The sequence below is a fragment of the Scardinius erythrophthalmus genome (assembly GCF_964197995.2).
Source record: "Scardinius erythrophthalmus genome assembly, chromosome: 2".
Lineage (NCBI taxonomy): Eukaryota > Metazoa > Chordata > Actinopteri > Cypriniformes > Leuciscidae > Scardinius > Scardinius erythrophthalmus.
Window position 1 is genome coordinate 34,280,248 of NC_138222.1, and position 22,731 is coordinate 34,302,978.

Below are 22,731 nucleotides of genomic sequence, written 5' to 3' on the forward strand. Positions count from 1 at the left end.
TCAAAGGCAGCAAATACACCCCCGAAAACTGCCGCAATAAAAATACCGCGGCAGCGGCGGCGGTAAAAGTATTATTCTGGTTGAGTACCTACTGTATACTGTCTAGTGCAAATTACTGGGCATGTGTGAGCTATGTATGGTTGGCCGTGAAGCAACTAGAAGACTCGCCATGCTTTACAGAACATTCCCACAAAACATATGTTACACTAAAATTTTAAACTCTGTTACAAATGGGCCCATAAAGCTGGAATGCAAGAGGGGCGGGAAGGGGAATGTTCTATCCAACTCTCCCACCGAGAGAAAAATATGGACCTATCAGAGATGCATCTGCATCCACACTTCCCAGTCAGAAGAAACAGACCCAGGCATGTTCAATACAGCAGCACAGTATGAACTGTTTTGTCCTTCTATTGTGAACATATTAGATCATAATTCTTGTGCTTTTACTTCGAAGTAAATCACTTCATTTAAATTCTGCAAAACCACGATGATGTTACAGGCTTAAAGGTGCAGCTGAAAGGGAAACAATAGTAAAATTAATGTCTCTAAAAGTAAAGGCCAAGTGAAACTTATCAACAGAAGACGTCAGCGTTTAATCCAATTTGATCTAACGCCAAAAGCCCAGTCAAACAGGGGTAAGTTCTTCCTAACACCTGTACTAGTCACTGACAGTACACCAAGGCCAGACATGTTCTACTGATAAGAGAATGGAGCTCCAATTACCCCACTGACACGCCTGGATACACCAGGAGACAGCTCAGCATCTCCTCTCTAGGCTTTCTCTTTAGTTTTAAAGAAACTGACAGGGTGGTACCCAAATGTTCTTATCCTTTCCCTTTTTCACTTCCAGCCCACTAACTCATAAGGAAGCCCAAATACATAAACAGCCTCAATGTGTCCTTTTCAGGTACAAACCTGTCTACAGGGTTGATCAGTGCACTGCACTCACAGAACGAGTGGCTACATGTTTCCAGTCCAAATCCATCCACTGCTCAGTCAACACACATTAGGTGAGATAAATCATTTGGGTGGAATATGTTTGTCCGATGTAACAATCTCAAAAACACACCTGTTCTGGCTGAGTCAGATATCAGAGGGTATTAAAAACCCTCAAAGTAGGCAAGGTCAAGGATGAATGAGGTTTGTTGTAAGATTTTGTCTGACGAGGTTACATATATCATTCAAAAGTTTGAGGTCAGTAAGTTTTTTTTTTGTTTTTTTTTAAGAAATTAGTACTTATATTCAGCAATTATGCATTAGATTTATAGAACATTTATAATGGTAGATTAAAATTCTATTTCAAATAAATGTTCTTTTCTTCTGAACTTTCGATTCATCAAAGGATACAGAAAAAAAATCAGTTTTCTCAAAAATATTAAACAGTAAAACTATTTTCAACATTGAAAATAATATTGAGAAATGTTCCTTAAGCAGCAAATTAGCATATTAGAATAATTTCTGAAGGATCATGTAATACTGAATGAAAATTCAGCTTTCCCATTACAGGAATAAATTACATTTAAAAATATATTAAAAAAGAAAACAGTTATTTTAAATTGTAATAAAATTTCACAATATTACTGTTTTTACTGTATTATTGGTCAAATAATGCAGCCTTGGTAAGTAAAGAGACTTTAAAGAAATATGATAAGATATGATATGATATGATATGATATGATATGATATGATATGATATGATATATTATAAATGCTAATCAAATCTCACATGTGCAGTCAAACAGTGTTCACACAGGAGAGGTTTCCTGCGCTCTCTTCCACCCGTTAACTCATTCCCCACCATTGACGTAATTTTCCGGCATTTATGACACAAGACTTCCCCGCAACTTAAAGGACAAGTTCGGTATTTTACACTTAAAGCCCTGTTTACAGATCGTTTCTGATGAAATAGAACGGTTAAGATTAAAATTCGGACACATGCTGCTGTCCCGAGAATTTTAGGTTTCTTTCGCTTCTTTCGAATTGAATACACAGAAGAAGCAGAAGAAGAAGCGGCGGAGTAATACCGTACCTCACACAGCTTGTCCAATACAAGTCAATGGAGTTGGACAAAAACTACGATAAAACCTGTTGGAAAGCATCTTTTGCAGCAATTTTTGTGTGAGCATATCAGTGAACACCCCTGACCACTCGGTGAGTTTCACATCTTTGTAAACGAAAGTTTAATGCGTTTTGTGAAGGATTGTTCCAGTGCCCATAGGCTACCATTGTGTAGGTGGGGGGGAAAGTGAAATAAACCTAAAATTCTCGGGACAGCAGCATGTGTCCAAATTTTTATCTTAACCGTTCTATTTCATCAGAAACGATCTGTAAACAGGGCTTTAAGTGTAAAATACCGAACTTGTCCTTTAAGGACATTTCCGACAATCCATGTTTTCACTGTTTTACGGTAGGGGGCGCTATTATGCATTTTATGCACATGTAAAATAACGCGATTATCAAACATTACACATCATATAATTCAAAACTGCCTAACATTACCAAATGAAATGTCGACCCAGGAAGAGCTACAAGACTGCAAGCTTTGGGGGAGTTGATGAAAGCGATATGTTTTGATCATCGTTCTGAAACCAATACGGACCTAGGCTTTGACTTTTTGTTCAAAATGTTGCTTTTTATATTAAACTTACCCTCATTCAAGTGTTGAAAAAACAAATTCATGAAGCCAGAATTTTATTTTATTTTTAAAGCAGTGGCTCTGTTCTTTGTTTTGATATATTGCATGATCAGATATTCATACAATATATATATATTGTGGAGGCCAGGAAAGTTTTGTGAAAATTATCAAAAAAGCTAGCGGGGACAGACTTAATGAGACATTTGCTTTTGTTCATAATTAATGCATTAAGGCCCAAATATCTCCCAAATACCTTCCACTTTGGTGTATGGCTTCCATTTGTAGTACCATCCCCTGAAGGGTTTGCTGTTGTACTCGGCGCACTGCTGAGCTCTGAAGTCCACTCCATTGGGCTGGCATGGCATGGTGTTACACAGCTGGTGCAGTCGACTGGGGCCTTGGCAGAACTTGCCGTTGTGCTGTGGGCTTGGGTGAAACAACCAGCAATTAGCACAAGTGAACATGGAAGCAGGGAGAGAGAGAGAGAGAGAGAGAGAGAGAGAGAGAGAGAGAGAGAGAGAGAGAGAGAGAGAGAGAGAGAGAGAGAGAGAGAGAGAGAGAGAGAGAGAGAGAGAGAGAGAGAGAGAGAGAGAGAGAGAGAGAGAGAGAGAGAGAGAGAGAGAGAGAGAGAGAGAGAGAGAGAGAGAGAGAGAGAGAGAGAGAGAGAGAGAGAGAGAGAGAGAGAGAGAGAGAGAGAGAGAGAGAGAGAGAGAGAGAGAGAGAGAGAGAGAGAGAGAGAGAGAGAGAGAGAGAGAGAGAGAGAGAGAGAGAGAGAGAGAGAGAGAGAGAGAGAGAGAGAGAGAGAGAGAGAGAGACAGATGTGCCCCAGCAAGCATTCAACATTCGTGTGGAATGACAGCCATTCAATATTTTTTGGAAGAGGTTCTGGTGAGATACATTTCATATGATGTGCATTAACATCTGCACTAAGAGAATGCCTTTGAGTGTTATCGGTGATGTGTCTGACTGAATTACATCCCAACTGACAGCTGTAAAAGATATAAAGTGTTTGGGATGCAATTCCATTCATGACTTGGACTCGCCTTTGTTTTCAACAGCAATGATTTTTGAATAATAAACTTCAGCAAGAACAAGACAATACACAGCTGTGCTGATCTATGTGTAATCTGAGTAAACTGGCTTCTCCATTGCAGTCAAATGGGAAAACTGGTTGAAAATGTTTTGTTTTGGATGCTGGTAACACTGTCAGAAAAATGTGTGGAAAAAATGAGGACAAATTTGACTTTAGGGGTACAAGAGCTTGTCACTGGGGCAGTACCCTTAAAAGGACAACCTCACACCTTTTCTACCCCTAAAAGATGCATTTTAGTACCTTAGACTAGTAATATGTACCCTTGAGGTTCTACTATGAAGTTTTTTCTGGTGAACAACATCACGCTGCTGATCCAACAAAAAACAACCACCACATTATCATAAACTTGCTAGTATGAAAATTCATTCATTCACCTTTATTACTTTGAAACCTGTAATGGCTGACTCCTGCACTCAAGACTGTATATCAGGTCAGCTCTCAGGCTGTGTTGCTGAGGCAGCTGGAGGCTGGTGAAGATCGGCAGCCTCCTCCCAATGCCACAGGAATGCCTCCGAGTGCCACATGAAGCAGACAGTCACCATCTTTCCCTGAGGGAAAAGCAGCCCAGCAGCTCCTGTAACTGAGGCTGTAAGAGCAGAGGCATGCTTGCGGCATGGCTGCATGCTTTAAAGTGGAAGACTCTTGGGTACCCTCTTGTAGCCTAACCTCAAAGCAAAGGACTGCGCCATGGGCTTGTCAATGTGTGTGTCTGTGCATGTTCTTTTATTCTCTGGCCTTTAGCTTTTTATTGCATGTTCACACTTGAGGTTAGGAAACCGCTCACAGAGAGAACAGATAAGTCTTCCTCATGCTCTTAAAAATCCCTCATCATCTTTATGCATGTACAGTGATCAAACACAGTAAGCATGGGGAAAACACACACAGTGAGATAAATTAATAACTTTTAATCTCAAAACTGACAGCATACTTCTATTGTCTAGACTAGAGCAGCCATTTTCAAACTGTGGGTCATGACCTGCTGGTGTGTTGAAGAGTTGGAATAAGTGGGTCACTAGAATGGTGGTGCGTTCAGCTGCATTGAAAACAAATATACAGAGTTACCTCTGTTTTATATTATTAATGAATCGTTTGAATAGGTGGTTGGTTAAATGCCTGAAATAAGATATGTGGTAAACACAAGCTGAAAATATTTTCACGGTTTATTTTACAACATAAAATACATCAGTAATACCCCACTCATGATTTTTGAAAAAGGCAGTTATTAACAAGTGGCTAAATAGAATAGAGAGATTGTTGTGGGCATTAAACATCCTCATGGCAAAAAGGAAAACTCATCTACTCAGTAGTGCACTTTAACAACCTTGTTGTGTTTATAGACATTATGTGCTGAGAATCAAGCACGCAGCCATCTTTAAAATTTTGTCTTTTGCGGTAGCTCTGTATGTATATACATATTGTAGAGTTAAAGAAAGTTATCATGAGCATTGTAATGTTTGAAGCAGATGTCATAACAAATGTAAGTAGACTGGGGAGTTTTTTAAACGACCGGTTCTGTAACGGTCACCAGCTGGAGTGCCCTTGAGAGCCACCAGAGGGCACTCCACATAAGACTATTATCACTCACAAACTACATTTCCCATAACTTACTGCCCGGACTCATCATCACTTATCACTGATCACATTCACCTGTACCTCATTCACTGATTGCATTCACCTGTGTCTCATCATCCTGTTAGTTTCAGCCTATTTATTCCTTGTTCATTCATTCAATCATTGCGAAGTTTTCTGTCACGCAACGGCTCCGAGACTCGAAGGTAGATCCAAATGCAGCTTTTATTAAGAGGCAATCTAGACACGTAATCCAATAAACAGGCAGTGGGTCAAAACACAGGTAGGCAGTCCAAACAAACAAACAAAAACAAAACAAAACAAAACAAGACAGGCAGGGGTCAGAGGCAAGAGAGTAATCCAAGGAACAAGCAAGAAATCGAAAAACCAAGAAACAAGAAAACCAGGAAAAACGCTCAGAGTTGCAGTGTGACACTAAACAAAACTTCACAATGATTGAATGAATGAACAAGGAATAAATAGGCTGAAACTAACAGGATGATGAGACACAGGTGAATGCAATCAGTGAATGAGGTACAGGTGAATGTGATCAGTGATAAGTGATGATGAGTCCGGGCAGTAAGTTATGGGAAATGTAGTTTGTGAGTGATAATAGTCTTATGTGGAGTGCCCTCTGGTGGCTCTTAAGGGCACTCCAGCTGGTGACCGTTACAGGTTCATTCATAAATCTTACCCTCATGCTGTAGAAATACAAACCGTCAGATAGAACACAATGAGTGCAGCCCTGAAAAGGGGCGGGGCTACATAAGGTCTATACTTGCGCACTTCAAATTTTGCTAACTAGAACTTTCTTGCTTGTAGATTTTAAATAAAGATCAAAAGATTTTGATTGCTTAGTGGTGTAGACGTATGACCATGGTGTAGTTAATTTATAGCTTTTTTACTTCTGGTGATTGTATTTAAGCAACAAAACATGTAAGAATCATAAGCTTTTGTTGGTCACGGAGCTCTTTTTTTATTTATTTTTGCAATAATCCAAAAGGATTATTGGCTTTTTGTTGAGGGAACCAGCGTGATGCTAACTTCCAGATTGGAATACTAAAATATGTAGGCTTTAATTACTTTAATAATGTTTTCTTTTTTATTATGTCACTGATATGTTTTTGGTAAGTCTCAAGACTGAAAAAGTGACTAAAAGAGTCAGGAGAAGTCAACGAGATCAATGATAGTCTAACAGTGCTGTCAGACGGCTGTTTGTGCATGTCTGCTTTTGTTTTTGGAGCAGGTTTTCAGGCTGATCCTATTAGAGCTTTAGCAACAGTGTACTATGGCTCCATATGGTAGAGCACTTATAACAACACAGAGCAAAGAAAGAGATTTGGAGAAAAGAGGCGGAAGAGAAGAATATGTGTAGGATTTCTGATTAGACATTCAAACAACTAATTGTGTGCTACATACTAAACTCCACACAAGAGTTGTTGGCAATGGGAATATAATTCTTCCTTTCTCTCTGTTGACAAGACTTTGTAACACTGTTTTGCAACTGGAGAATGTTAAATCAATGAACAGCAGCACTGGGTGCAAACAAGGAAACAAGGTCACCCTGTCTGTCTGCTTGCCTGAATTCCCCCCAAAACCCCCACCTAGACCCACATCCTTCTCTATCCCACTCTCTCAATACATCACCCATAACTAAGACCCCCATCTTTAATCAAATCCTCATTATGCCCACACTGTTAGCCATTAGGTATCCACTTTAAAGTCAAGACATTAAAACAGAGCCCTCCACATATAAATAAACAATACCAAACAATGACGTAATGAAATGTAATCGTTTGTTTGTCAGAGGCTTTACCGAAGAAGTCCTGAGGGTGATCGTACATGCATCCTACTCTTTCAACTTTGGCCTCTGGTAATGGTAAAGCATTAATGTTACCCATACTCTGATAGTTACCAATATTTCCAAACAAACTTCAAAAAGGCAATCCCATCAACAACTACCCACATGGAAAGAACCTATATGAGGATATATGCGCATATATGAAACCTATATACAGCATATATGCACATATATGATAATATATATGCTGCATATATACGTATATATGCCACATATAGGCAAAATTGAGGTGCATATATGTGCATATACAGGCCATATAGGTCTCCTGTATTGCTTCTTTATATCCACATATAAGCCCTATATGTACATACAAGATATGTTTCCTATATAGCTCATGGCAGGATGGTCATTTTGTAGCTCATATCTCACTTTTGCAATTGTCATACATGATGCCTAGCTCAGATAGGCACATCTATCAATTCGAAGCTCACAGAGCTGAGAAGATCAAAAAGATTTTTTCTTTTTTTTTTTCTGTTCAGTTTTTTGTCTTATTTTTGTTCTTGTACTATTTGATTGTTGTTAAGTAAATAAATAATGTAAATTTCTACATTTTGGGCTTGTATATATGTTGCCTATAGCTATGGATTTTAATAATTTTACTAATATATAGGCAAACAAATAGGTGCATATATAGGTGAACATATAGGTGCATATATACGTGCATATATGCACACATATATGTACACATATATGTACACATATATGTACACATACATGTACATATAATATAGGAAAACTGCCAATTTTATATATGTCACATATATTAAAAACCTATATCAAAACCTATATTAAAACATATATGTTTATATAGGTTCTTTCCATGTGGGTATCTCCACTAGGCTGTTGTCAAGAGAGAGATTTCTCAAACACTCATATCAAAGATGCATGAACCTGTAAATCTGGCTGCTGGGTATGGATACAGTCAAGGGAGCACATTTATCAGATAATTTTTATTGATAAATGTTATTTGAGTGAGATGACATCTCTTGCCGCTGGCTTCAACAGCTGTCTCTTGAGGACCTTATACTGAAGTGATAAGTACTGGGATTCCCCTTGAACCTCACCGCCACAAACAAAAGACATACCAACACCTATTCTGCTGCAGGTGCTGTCTGAAAGCAGTAAGAGAAGATTATCCATCAAAATGCCTCTTTTGAAACACTTCATTTCCGAGTGAAATGATACAGATAAAATGTTCTGATCAACATGAACTGATTCTGATTTTCATGAGGAATGCAGGCAGATGTTCGTGGCGTGCACCTCATAAATATGTGTAAACAGCTGGTCGATGAGAAGAGAAGTCAGAGTGAAAAGCTGTAATATCCCCTTATTTTTGTTGAACCATGAAGGGGGTCACACTGATAGCAAAAAAAAACAGAGAAAATGGAGGCTAATACCTCCCCAAAATCTCAGATTACAGTGCAAATTCTGCCTTAAAAGCAAACCCATCTAACAGATTCACGTCAACCTAAACCTCTCTTAGTGGATCAGACACCATTGGACTAATACAGACCATCAGAATCAGGACCAAAAAAAAAAACATTCACACAAAAAGCACTTTAATGTCTGCCCACAAGTAAGATTAATTTAATCCAAATTTGTGGGGTAAAAAAAAAAGTCACCATTTTTTATTATTTTTTATTATTAAATCCAACATATCAAAAACGTAACAATATTTAGGTCATAGAAAGGTTTCTATACAGTATAATCTCAATTTTAACAAAATAAGCTTTCCTGCAATAATGTGGGAAATGCCTACTCTTTTTTTTTTTTCCTGAAATTTGCTTGCTATCTCTAAATGGTGTGCATTTATGCGAAGGATCTTTAAATCAAAACCAGGATTCTAGCTAAGCACATTGTGTGAGATCACAATGCATTATATAGATCACATGTACCCAATCTAATATTTAATATACTCCTTGGGTATTTGCAGTGCTTTAATGAAGTTCCCCACCTCACTTCACATCACTTTGAATAGTTTCTTTCTTGCTTTCTTGCTTTCTTTACTGGAACTCATACCAGACATGTTGGTCTGGCTGTCTAAGGCATTATAAGTATTTCCTATTCCAATAGAAATATGTTAAGATGCTCTAGACAGCAAAATGTTGACGAAGCACAATCCCATGTTCCATCAGCTTGACAAAACCACTTGCGGTCTATTGAAACCCAATCTCAAATAATCCTGCCACCACATAGAGAGAGGAAGAACCTGAACCTAAATACATAAAAACTACATCTTGCATTTGACAGACACTCACATCTTTAACAATCCTGCTTTATATTATATACCTTAATGCAATGTAAGTTGCTCTAGATATAAGCATATGCCAAATGTATTCAAGTTATGTATTTATTCATGTATTGTTTGTTTGTTTGAATCAATCAAAACTAACTTTCGCTGGACAATAACTTTATCCTAGAGCTGTAAAGCCTAAATAATCTGTTACAGTAATTTCCTATTATCTCTGTAAAGCTGCTTTGAAACAATCCATATTGTTAAAAGCGCTATATAAATGAAGGTGACTTGACTTGACTTGACTTGACTTGACTTGACTTGACTTGACTTGACTTGTTTGAATGTCTACTGTTTTCATTCTTTCTGGTGCTGCTCTGTACAAACACTGACCTTGTGCATTCAATAGAGGGCATAACTAAATGGTGAATCCTGACCACACTTAATCCAAGATTATGCAGAGTGTCAAAGTTCGGGGGGTAATCTACGAGTCTCAGTGGGTCAGTTGTTCAGGAAACACATGTGCTTCCACCATTCACAGCTAATCTACCATTCAGGGCAGCCTAATGATAAAAAAAGTGGCATTCACTTCACACTGCAGTGGCCATTTTAATTAACATAAACAACCATAGCATATAGCATAGCCATAGCACAGTGTTAAAAAAGCTCATTTTGCAATCAAATGTCACGTTTATATGGATTTCCTCTCTACCGCAAACACAAATTGAATTTAACACCCTAATAAAAACAAATAATAATAATGATGATGTCTCAATATCTGAATGAGTCTGAAGCACAGTGTCTGAATCTTTGAGTTGTTGGTTACCTGGGGCTGTTGCAGGATCTCTCTCGGTACATGACCCCTCCACCACATGTGCGTGAACAGTCGGACCACTCGGACCAGCCCGACCACTGGCCATGTACTGCTCTAGGACCATGATCACCAAATTTTACACACTGTCCTCTCCGGCACCACTGCATAATGGGAAAGAAAAGGATTCATTAGTAACATATGAAAACCTGTTTCTTCCTCAGATTAAAAAAAAAAAATAAAAAAAATTAAATAAAGTTTATTATATATATTTTTTTTTTAAATCCATAAAAATGTGCTTAAATTTAACAAGGCCACAAACCAAACTGATCTCTTTCATGTCAAAGAGAAGGTATTTGAGGGGATGTTAAGTAAAGGAGAGAGTGTATCTGCAGAGGAGATCTTGAGCCTGCTGGTTTGGGATGAAGCCCAGAGTTACACCTGGAGAGCAGGACTCGGCCCAGCCAAGCCACACAGTCCCACACATCAGCACCTCTCTCACCCTCATCCCCATCAACCAGTGGAAAGACTAACCGTCCTTATGGAACATTTACACAAAGCAGAGAACAATACCGCAGGTGTGTATGAAGAAAGATGCCGAGAGAGACCGGTCAGTCCATATTCATCCTTAATGGTGGTTCAGTGAGTTAAGAAGGAGAAAGGGTGAACAGACAAGCATTCACTCACCATGTCTGGTCCGCAGATGGTGCCCTCGGCAGCAGGCATGAACTTGGTCTCACACCGGTGTCCTGTTCTGTGGCACCATAATGATTTACAGATGTCCTGGTGGGCATAAACACACAGAGAGCACAGTCAAAGACAAGCCTACACCCACTGGGAACCCTTCAACCTCTCTGGCTTGCACCTCGCCATGCCGACCTCTTGTTTCTACAGCAACGGCCAATCAACTTTCCGAACAAATAAAAAAGCCTGTCAAAATCAATCACTGTGCTGCCCAAAAGAAACATGCTATTATCATTGCATTTTGTTTCTTCCCACAATACAACGATAATAATGGGTGATGAGGGGTTGGGAGACCGGCCACTGCTGGCCAACGGCCCAATTGCATCTGGCAGACAGTGAGAGAGAGACATGGTTTGCAAAAGCTAGCAACACTGGACTCTGGATCACCGGGTAGCTAACACCACTAGCTCCCACGGCTAATTACATCTTTACGGCTTTGTGACAAGGACGGGATGGCTTAAGGGGACAGAAAACAAAAACATTGGGTTTTATCTACACAATCGTTCTTAATTAGGATGTACAGCTGCCTTCCATCGAGGTCGACGTTCAAGACTCTTTTCAGCGCACGTACGAGGTCTTCGAAGAGCACAAAAGCAACAGGGATCTCTTAAAAAGGAAGTCCATAGCATGAGAGCTAATCCCACAGATAGACTCTCGTAATGTTAATTTCCCAAGCATAACTATTTGCATATCAATGTGTGTGTTAGTCGCTAAAAGCTACAGCGGATGCCAAAGGGGGCCCTGTCCATCTTTGTTGAACCTTTGTACATGGACTGTGAATGAAGACTTAGAGTTGATTTCGAGGCAATGGGTTTCCTCTTAGAAGTTCCTTTTCTTTCCAAAGCTCAGATATGTGTTTGTGTTGACCATGATGTCTCTACACACAAACATTACAGGTTGAAGCACATTTAAATATCTGAGACCCTAAATGAACTCAATCTCTGTGAATTCTACTGTGGCACTGTGCTTTGTCAAAAGAACTGATTGAAGCTGAATTGTTAAATGAGTCACTTGACGATTCTAACATGAGTTCAAACTAATTTAACATAAAATGCATGTAATCAAACTGTGAAAGAGAAGCCTAATGGCATATTTTAAAGAACTATGAGTTACCTTTACAAATTCCAGGCTGCACAGTTTGGCCTTTGAGCCAAACTGCCATTTGCACTGTATATCTGCATCGTACAGCTGACCAGGAAGCTGCTCAGGGTATTTGTATTGGCTTATCTGCTTGGGCTCATCCACTAGACACGAAGCCTGAGCTGTACTGTGAACACAAATGCATACAAAGAAACGTGAGCATAGAAACAGGCATTTAAAAAAAATCCATATTATATGTATCTCAAATGGGGAAAATGTTTTATGATGTATATAAGTAAAATATTAAATATAAATAGTTTATCAAAAAAATAATATAGTTACATGCATTTTTCAAAATATATTTATATATATTGCATATCTATCTATCTATCTATCTATCTATCTATCTATCTACTGTGTGTATTACAGTAAAATATATACATTTCTAAAATATATGTATATACCATTTTTTTCTGATAGTGAATATAATGATATGTGAAGTGAAAGTTTACCCTAAAAATCGGTTCAGGTATTGCCGACTACAGGCAGACCATGAGAAAACACCATTATTCCCAGCCAACGTGGGAGACATTATGTTCCCTTCAGTCTTCCGGCAGGGATTCCCCTCTCCGTCATGGATCATTCCAAAACTGGGGTGAAAAAAAAAGGACGGAACAAAAGAGGGAGAGATGGATATTGTGAGTTTTACCCAGTGAGACTATTAATGTACAACCTAAGGACAGAAACCACTCCCTGAGTCAGGTGGGACATTACCTCTATAACTAAAAGCTATTTCATCCCTCAAACCTCTTCAATAATCTCTGTATTCTACTGAATATAACAATTCATGTGATTCACACTCACACATTTACGTACTTACTTTCATCAGCCCTTTGGGAATCAGACCAATTAATGCATCAAAATAAACATATGCACTATGGTCACGAAATTCAGACATGAGCTGTGTTGCACGATATGCCATGTGTTTATAAATGACCACTCCCCAATAAATGAGTGATTAATGACTGTTGGCCGGTGAAGATTTTGCCCTAAACACCATGCATGTTGGACGCACGTGTCCATTTCATTTGACCAAAATGTTTGAACCACTGAGAATAACAAATCCCACAACATGTTATCAGCCTGGTGGTTCTCCAGGAGAGATTTTGTTCCAGTTTATGTTGAGAATGCGCCAACGGACCAAAGGACTCAAAATATGGCTGTCATAAAAACAAAGTCTCAGACGTACAACATAAACTTCCCCTTATCACAGTGGCAACCAGCAAACACAAACAACATGTTTGCCTGTTGCACAGCATATGGTTTCCCAAATTGAAATTATGTGGGACCTGAAAGAATGAATGAACGTACTTATGTCCTGACTCGTGGGCGATGGTGAAGGCGAGACCCAGCCCTGTGTCTTCATTAATCGTGCAGCTACGATATTTGCTACACATCCCACTTATTGGAGCAAAACCTGCAGAAAGAAAGAAACAGCAAAACATGGGTGGAAGAATATTTATATGACTGATGAATGTTGGGAACGTGAATCAAATTGACTGTTTACAGAAACATTACAATCCAAGAGGTCTGGATGAAAACCGTAATATATGATTTAAGTATCACTAAACACCACAATGTATTCAAAACTATAGAATTTGATACAGGATCCCATTACGCATAAACACACTTTCAGACTATTTCTCTGACTGCATGGTCTAAGAAAAAGCTTTGAGTTTGTGTTTCACATCATACAGAGGCAATTTAAAAGCAGTGCTCTCCCCTTCGCCATACATTCAAAGCAGTGCATACTTGTGGTTTGGAGCGTCAGAGCTGAATTCATTACATTTGGCTGACGCCTCTATAGCAAAAAACGAAAAAACTGCCAACTGACTGCAAAGTGGATTTGAGCTTTCTTGGATTCAATCAGGTGAAGTTCTCTGCCTGAGGGCAGACTAGGACACACATCACCAACCACAAGATCTTTCTAACCTTGGCATTGTGTAATTCAGCCTCCTGTCACTCTATTAGCCACTGACATCACAACACATGACCCATTTCTGCTGCTGGATGGTGAATGTCAAGTGCCTTACCCAAGGTGTCACACGGTTCATTCTTCCATGAGCAGATGTCCAGCCCCGTCAACAGTATTGCATGGTCGTGCCGCTTGCCATTTTTACCTATCAGGCCTGATTGCCACTGGCAGAAGCTGTTGAGGGATTGGTCTGCGTGGTGGTTGATAGACAGGCCCAGCTGACAGCAGTGAAACCGAGAGAGATGAAGTGTTTAGAGAGGTGGTGAGAGACAGATAAGAGAGTAATGAATGATCAGACATCTGTCATGTATGAAAGAAATGGAAAAAAAGACTGGGATTCTTTAAAAAAAAATTAAGATATGACACATCAAATTTACCTTTATTAAGATTAAATTAGCTAAAGTTACTGTGTTTCCAGCACTATTACAAAAGCAAATTAAATCATATTTTGTATCCATTATTTGTAATAATGCCAAGAAATGTCTTTCTGTAGAGTTGCAGTATTGCACTCAAAAACAACAAATCAGTATAGTCCGATTTATGCGCAAATAACTTTTGTAAGCCCTTTTTTGTGAGAAAAACAAACAAACAGCATGACCAGTATTGTCTGATTCCTTAATTAAAGATTAATTTTAAAACACAGTGACCAGTTATTCTGATTGCCAAACAAATTACTTTTTAGTGAATAAAAACAAACAGCTTGTTACTGGTTTGAGTCATCATAGTGGTTACTGAATCAACAACTGAATCACGGTTTAATTGATGTCAATATCATAAAAGTTATGTGCTAGTATCATGATTGATCACATGGATGGATGATGGATACTGCATATGTATGTATGTATGTATCTTACCGGATCTTTCTCAAGTAGAAGGAGACTGACCACAACAATGTTGATGTCATTTCCAATTGTTCCATCTTTGAAAAGACTGGAGACCTGTTCAGCACAACAACACTTTGCATATTACTATAGGAAGAAGTAAATGTTCACTGAACATGCCAGATCAAAGTGTCTTCTCAACAACAATACTGCTGACAGCTCTCTCACCATGTTCATGACAGTAAGGACATAAGTAGTGACGTTCTCTCTTCCATGTTTTTCCAGCATCTTCCTGTCTGCCACCACCAGAGTTTCCACGTTCAGGCCACCCTCTTTGCTCGATGTAATCTCGGAGCGTTTCACCCGGCTTTGCTGCTCAAACTCGTCAGGCATGAAAAAATTATCCTCTGTAGGAGGCTTGGGAGTATCTGTAGTTAGGATGAGGTGGAGAGATAAAAGTATGGAAACTCATGAAAAAGAGTGAGAGAAACTGGAAATTGCCTCAGATAACTGATTTTCCTGTTTCCAAGCTTGGCGCCAGAGAGGCGACAACAGACCAGGAAATGCACAGTCATTAACTTCACATGCTGTTTCCGAGCTTTCACTCAATTCCACACAACAGATGATAATAATGACACAGTAATTTTGCTTTTGGAATCAATCAACATATCTTAGAGGGCTTTGCTGTTATACGCAGACTGACTAATTCTACAAGTAAATCATACGTGATGCACTTTCCATTTACAAATAGCTCAAAGGAAATTCCCTTACATACATTGCTTGCGGCGTCCGCAGAAATGTTGTCTCTGGAGTTTTCCATGCTGGTAATCATGGTGACGGTGATGGTGATGGTGGTGGTCCTCATAGGCGTTGTTTGATTTAAAGTCGCTGTTCCAGTCAGTCTCCTCAGCATGCACTCTGCGCTCAGCTGATCGCTTATAGATCACATGTGGGTGATGTCCAGAGGGGGCGCTGTAGTTGTGTCGTAAAGCCAAATGTTGTGGGAGCGGAGTGATGAGAAGTTCCTCGCCGGAGAACCGGATCAGACCTGACTGCAGAGTACAGAGGAAGAGGAAGCTATGAGTGGCTAACCATATAATAACAAACAGTGAGTTTGGACTCTATGTCAAATGTACTGTATATACACTACTGTTTAAAAGTTTGGGGTCAGTAAGATTTTTTAATGTTTTTTTTTTTTGTCTCAAATGTTCACCAAAGCAGCATTTATTTGATCAAAAATACAGTAAAGTGTCACATGATCCATCAGAAATGATTCTAATATGCTGTGTGGCAAGCAGGGCGGGGCTGAGAGCCGTGAGAGAACGGAGGAGGAGCTTTTTGAGAATTTTGAGATTTTCTAAATATTACATTTAACAGTTTCTTTATAAGTGAGCATTGGATAATGGCAAAGGTAATCTAAATGTAAAAATAGGGGCAATGAGCATGAACAAATAAATATCTAATTTTGGCCAATATATATATATATATATATATATATATATATATATATATATATATATATATTCAATAATATTTACAATATTGTTCTCTAATATAGGTTGATAACTGATATAGTACCGATATACTGTGCATAATTTCCAAGTTGAGCTCTATCAACAGCATCTGTTGCGCACTATAAAATAATTGCCCAAAAGATTTCCATTGTAATCACATGTTGACACAACTGTCATCATGTTTATTGTTTTGTTGTGACAAACTGAGGGCTGGTTTGTGCTTGTTAATCAAGAGCATGTAACAGATGCTGTCAACAGAGGTCAACTTCTAGTTAACCAGGAATATTCCTAAACGGACACGTTAGCCTTGAGATAACCCTCAAGACCAAGTTAAAATCAGAGCGCACAGATGTGGGACTGAAAATATATCAAATCAAAGACATGGAGGTATTTATGTGAGTTTAATGTCAGGGAAAGAAAAGCCCTTAAGGAGACCATCGACTTTTACATTCCTGGTTGTGGGGGATTCATGGTCCCTCCAGCTGAACCAGTGGTTAAAAAACAGCTGTTGCAGAGTCACAAAAAACGGGCATCGCCATAGTTACAGCTGTCAGTACACAAAAAACAAACGATGACATGGCGGGATGTAAAGCAGCCTGGGGCTTCTGAAGCCATCTTAAAGAGCAACCCATTTATCAAATGTTTCAGTACAGAGAGCAGAGGAAAGTTCATATGCAGCGTAACTTTTCAGCAGCTTGTTTTACAGTGACGATTAGCATGGCCACAAGCCAGGCATGACAGGTATGATAGACTATACTATCTACATCCTCTCTCAACTACACTCAGCCCTTGAAAATCTCTAACTAACTCCATTTCTCCAAGGAAGAGGAAACCTGAGAAGTTAAAGTGAGGAAACCTACTGTACAGTACCATGCTGTGTGGTTAATATTAAAGTCACCATGAAATCAAAATTGACAGTTCTTTTTTTTTGTGGTATATTGCAGTATGTATTATAAATTACTTAGAATTCGTGTGCCCTTGTAATCTTTAATCATAGTAACGTTCCCACCCTTTTGCAGCAACATCTTCGGCTATGTCCGAAATCGCCCCCATTCCCTTAAATAGGGCATTATTTGAGGGGACATCCATTTGTAGTAGAGTCCAAAACCATAGTGGACGTTATCGAGTGTACTCGTTCAATCCCATAATGCACTGCAATAATGAATGTACAAATGATGTACACTCAACGGCTATAGAATACCCATTATGCACTGTGAGGGTCGTGCCGAATGAATTCCTGCGTCTCGCCATAATAGGGCGCATGCTGCTAAAACATCCATTCATACATTTACCAAACCGCTGGTCCAAAATGGTATGAATTCCTTTTTAATTGATTATTAAATTGTTTAATTAAGGTTTAACAAATGATTATTAAACAGCAAGTACAAACTATGTAAATGCAGCAGCCTTTCTGGGACACTAAGTGTCCGAATTCACTCCCTAGATTTCATTCACTCCTTAAGGTGGACTATAATAGTGGAGTAATGTAAGGAATAGTGAATGAGCATATAGGGTGCGATTTCGAACAAAATCTGACTGGGCAAAGTCCTACCTCACAATAGGGAAGAAAGACTATCGCAACTTCAATTTCATGACAACTTCAATTTCAAACATAGTCGCATTATCAGAAAAATACTAATATTAATTGAAAGATCGAAATAGCATAACCCAGTCTCCTCTCGTCCGTGTGTGTGTGTGTGTTTGTGTTGCTTGGTGGAGTTTTATGTATCTTTTAGAGCTGAATTAGATGGCATGTTTGAGAGGTACATGGAGGAGGTTAGATATTCACAAGCAGTTGATTAATGAGGTGTGGGGTCAAAGGCAAGCACAAAGCTTATCGTCTCTGCTATGATAGTGACACGCATTGGTGCCCTGGGACACATCCACAGTAAGCCAGCACATGCTCATATTTAGCCATTACTAATAAAACATGTCAAATCTTAATTGCTTCATTATAAGTCATACACATGTGTCTTCAGATTTATTTGGTTTGGGTCAGTGTTTCTAGCAAAATATAGCAATGTTTCAGAATGAAGCACTTTTCAGAACTGTATTGCCAATGGGAAAAGCAATATATGTCAGCTTCATTAAACAAACATGTACTACACATTCAGGCATAATCCTTTCTTTAGGTTAACATGATGAATCTTTTCATTGTATTTAGTAGGACACTGTGATTTCCACTATGTGGAAAATGCGGAGGGAATCCCATCATAAAAATAAAATGTCACAGCTAAATTTATGAGAATAAATCAAAAGCAGGGCTGTAGGCAAATCATGATATGAACTAGTGTCGGTGAATATTAAACCACAAATGTCTGTTATTTAAATATGAATTCTGCATTCACTGTGTGAATCTACTAAAGCATGCATGACACGCATGCGTTTTCAGTGTCTCTCTCTAAATGAGGAAACTCCGCATGAACTTCATCTCCAGAGCTGTTTTAGCTGTTTTAGCTGTTAACGTTTCATTTGATAACACTATTACCAGGTACACACAGGAAAAAAATATCTTTTTAAAAAAAATCTAAAATTACGAGAATAAAGTCGTATCATTTCAAGATAAAGTCAAAATATTTCGAGATTAAAGTCGAAATATTTAGAGATTGAAGTCGAAATATTTTGAGAATAAAATCAAAATTACGAGAATCTTCAGTTAAGTTCTTCTTTTTCTTTTTTAGTAAGTAAAGAAATGCGCTTGTGAAGTCGAACTGCCTCGGACATGGATCTAAACATAATAGTAGCTTTTTACTTTTATCTGGGTTTTCAACAAAAGGAAATTCTACAGGTGCTGATGGCATTACCATTTGTTTTAGGACGTTACAAAATATACTGCGCCGGAATAGACTTTTCTATTCGGGATTCCAGGATCCGGCTAAATGATTCGATACATGATGATGCACTTAAAATGTATCCAGAAAGGATTTACGGTGAAGAAGTACAGTACAGTTACTGTTAAGTGTTCTCGACCCACATGGTGTTGCCTATACCACGAGGGAGTGCTAGGGGTCCTTGGAAAGGTTTAGAGAAAAAAAAAAAAAATATATATATATAAATGTATTTGATTAAAAAATATATATAAAAAGTGTTATTTAAATAATTAAATAATTGATTAAAACAATAAATTAATGAACTGTGATTAAAATAAATAATTAATTAATTGGATGAATATAAAAATAAGTAATTAAATTTAATAATCTGCTTGATTACAATAAATAAAAAATGGTAAAAAAAAAAATAACAATGATGTAACAATAGAAACTAAATATTTTCCAAATAATATTTGACCTGACTTTCTGGAGGTTACATTGTTCCGCTTGTAGGTGGCAACAAAGGACTTAATGAGTAATAATTAAATGATGCATGTAAACTAGTCGTTCTCAACCAGGGGAACGCAAAATAACTAATTTAATAATAATTAATTTAAATATATTAATATAATTCATTAATTTTATTATTTATACATAAAACATTTTTTTTTTTTTTTAAATTAACAAAGCAAACCGTGTATGTGCACTCTCGGCTCACTGATCGCTATAACATCGTATTTCTGTTCAATATATTCACGTAGTTGTCAAAATGAATGTACTGTGAGTGATTTATAATGGATGCTCACTAAAGAAGCATGTTTTGGAGAAGTTTGTGAGGATCTTTGTTTATGTACACATGGGCATCAGACGCTCCAAACACAGACACACACAATTGTTGATCTGGCAGAGGAACTGTTCACTGATGACATCAACCCACCTTCAGATCGCTGAGTTTCCACAGATTCATTTTTTTTTTTTCATTTGTGTTTTGGTGTGTTTAATAATTCTGAATGGATCCATATAGTAGCTATATGTAGTCCTTTGGCATCTCCCTGTGGTCTTGTTTGTTATGGCAGGTTGACTTGTGCTTATTTAAGTTACAGCAAAGTGAGCAAAGTAAGTACTTTTAAGTTGTAAAAAATGTCTGCAGTGACATTTTTGCAAAGTATGTTTGCAAAAAAAAAAGATCACTGAATGTTTAAATCTATCTTTTTGTTTAAAAAAATAATAACATGGAGTTGAAAAGTAATAACACTAGAATACAAATGTTTTTATGAATAAAAAAGTATTGTTTCGGAGAGGAGGGGAGACTTGGAGTAAAAAAGGTTGAGAACCACTTATTTAAACGATTCATTCAGAAACGAGGATTCATTCAGGGACAACAACATGCATAAAGGCAATATTGGATGTAAAATGTAAGTTCCTCAATATTATCGTTTTCTGTTGTTGTAATTGTATAAAAATGTCACAATCATGCTGTTTGTCCTAATATGAATAATATGATTAATTTGATTTACATTAGGTTCTTTAGGTTACAGAATGCATATTTTGTATAGAGTTGTGTTATTTCGGGTAACACACAATACATGTTGGCGACGTGTGATTTTTTTTGTATCAATGACTGCTTTACTGCTCTTGCAGACAGGCTAGAGTGCAATAAATGATAAAATAGGTGTATCTCTATTAATTTATTGACTTTTGTCTCTTTCCTGTTCAATATGTGCAAACATACTATATGGCCATGTAAAATATGACCACGAAGTTATCTCCTGCCAGGTCTGGCTTTGCTAAGTGGGAAGTGTTGCAGTTGTAAAATTGCTCATAGTACTCCAGTCATCAGTGCCAGGACCATATACAGTCTGGCAGAGCCATAATTCACAAAGAGACAATCTTCAGAGAAGTCAGCATGCTCTTTTTCTCTCTCCCTCTCTAAATTCTAAATGTTTTCTTAAATACTGGCTTTACACAAATTCGAACATAATATTTAGAGACCTGTGGTGTCGTAAAGAAAGCATTTGTCACGGGAAAATGCATCTTCCTGAATGACTTGAGGTGCTCTCATCACCGAGCTGAGGTCATCTTCCCTGTTTAAGACTAGATCTTTAACCTCTGTCTCCCAAACTGCTGAAACTCACACATTCCGTCTGGCTTTGGAATTCTACCTAATCCCACCCTTCACGAACAGGCAAATCCTTGCAGTATAGCTGTGAATTCAATCACTGATTGAACCCGCTTGTGTTTTTCATGCCCCTGTGTGTTTGATCCTGTGTGCCCCGACCCCTCCCGTCTCGCAGGTGGCAAAGTAAACACAGGCCACTCCCAAAGCCGAGGCGGTCCCCGCAAAAGCCCATGCTGTGAAAACAGCGGTAGACCGTGGCAGGCTGCCGCAATGATCTGGGGCATCTGCTCCCACCATTAAACACAGGGCAACAAGGGCACTCGTCTCTCTCCAGCCATGCTGACCTCTCCTTTCACGGCTAATGGCTTTCTTCCACTAACTGAAGGCAACAAAACTGAGACGACTGATGTGAGCTGTTGGTTTTTTACCAACATCTACAAATGTGTTCTCAGGGAAAAGGGTGATCACAAGTAGTGATCAGTACATCAGTTCATAGCAGCAATTTTCATTGCATTTCATTTTGAGATTTTTATATTTGCTCAAAATAACATTTATGTTAAAGGGATAGTCCATCCAACAATGAAATATTATAAACATACATAAACATTTCTCAGCGAACATACATAGGTCACTCAAAAATGGTAAACGGAAGCTCAACTGTACTTGTTTGACATCCAAGAACAAACCTTGATGGTTCTGGTGGAAGCGTGACAAGTGAGAATAAACCTGATTGGTTCTCACGTGTCAAGCAAGCTGAATGCTTTATGTGTGTTCGTTGATATTTTAGAACTCTTTGAAGCATCAATGAGTGATGAATAGACTTTGAAGAAATATCTTCATTTGTGTTTTGAAGATGAACAAACGTCTTATGGGTTTGAAACCTCATATGGGTGAGCAAATGATGATTTTAATTTCGTCAAAACCTCAGCTATGTTAGCTAGCTAGATATCATTACCTTAGTGGCAATGGCAAAATGGCGGGTGGCAATGGGAGAATTTGTGACAACAATGTAGAATACATCACAGAAAATCAAACCATTTTGAAAGGCATAAAAATGGATATACAAAATGAATGAATGTAAAAATGTCAGTAGCACTGCAGCTATGCATTGACGGTTATGACAGTTCTGTCTGAAGCTCTCTCACACCGGCTCCAGGCCAGCAGGACACCGTTAGTGCTGAGCCATATACCACTACTAGTAAAAATGTAATGCACACTGTGGAGCATAATCATATTGGATGTAAAAGTGCATTCCACTGCCTCAGGACATCAATTCTCATTCACACTGCCCATGTGCGGGGGTTTAATTTGATTCATGTAGAAGTCATAGTGTGCGCCACTGTAAAACTGAAATCTGCATTCAAGCATTTAGAACATCAAATGTACAAACTGACTATACACAAGAC

General features: G+C 38.3%; 1 protein-coding gene across 1 annotated transcript in view; it reads right to left on the reverse strand.

The window, feature by feature from the left end:
• adamts18 (ADAM metallopeptidase with thrombospondin type 1 motif, 18) overlaps positions 1 to 22,731 on the reverse strand; it is a gene marked incomplete at its 5' end in the record, with an annotated part of 84,647 nt that overhangs the window by 46,002 nt on the left and 15,914 nt on the right. Inside the window, 10 exons of the mRNA XM_081389602.1 lie at positions 2,889 to 3,061; positions 10,218 to 10,366; positions 10,890 to 10,985; positions 12,060 to 12,213; positions 12,539 to 12,676; positions 13,398 to 13,503; positions 14,120 to 14,279; positions 14,916 to 14,999; positions 15,111 to 15,310; positions 15,658 to 15,934. Of these exons, the coding sequence (XP_081245728.1) occupies positions 2,889 to 3,061; positions 10,218 to 10,366; positions 10,890 to 10,985; positions 12,060 to 12,213; positions 12,539 to 12,676; positions 13,398 to 13,503; positions 14,120 to 14,279; positions 14,916 to 14,999; positions 15,111 to 15,310; positions 15,658 to 15,934 (1,537 nt within the window). The remainder of the gene's footprint in view (positions 1 to 2,888; positions 3,062 to 10,217; positions 10,367 to 10,889; positions 10,986 to 12,059; positions 12,214 to 12,538; positions 12,677 to 13,397; positions 13,504 to 14,119; positions 14,280 to 14,915; positions 15,000 to 15,110; positions 15,311 to 15,657; positions 15,935 to 22,731) is intronic.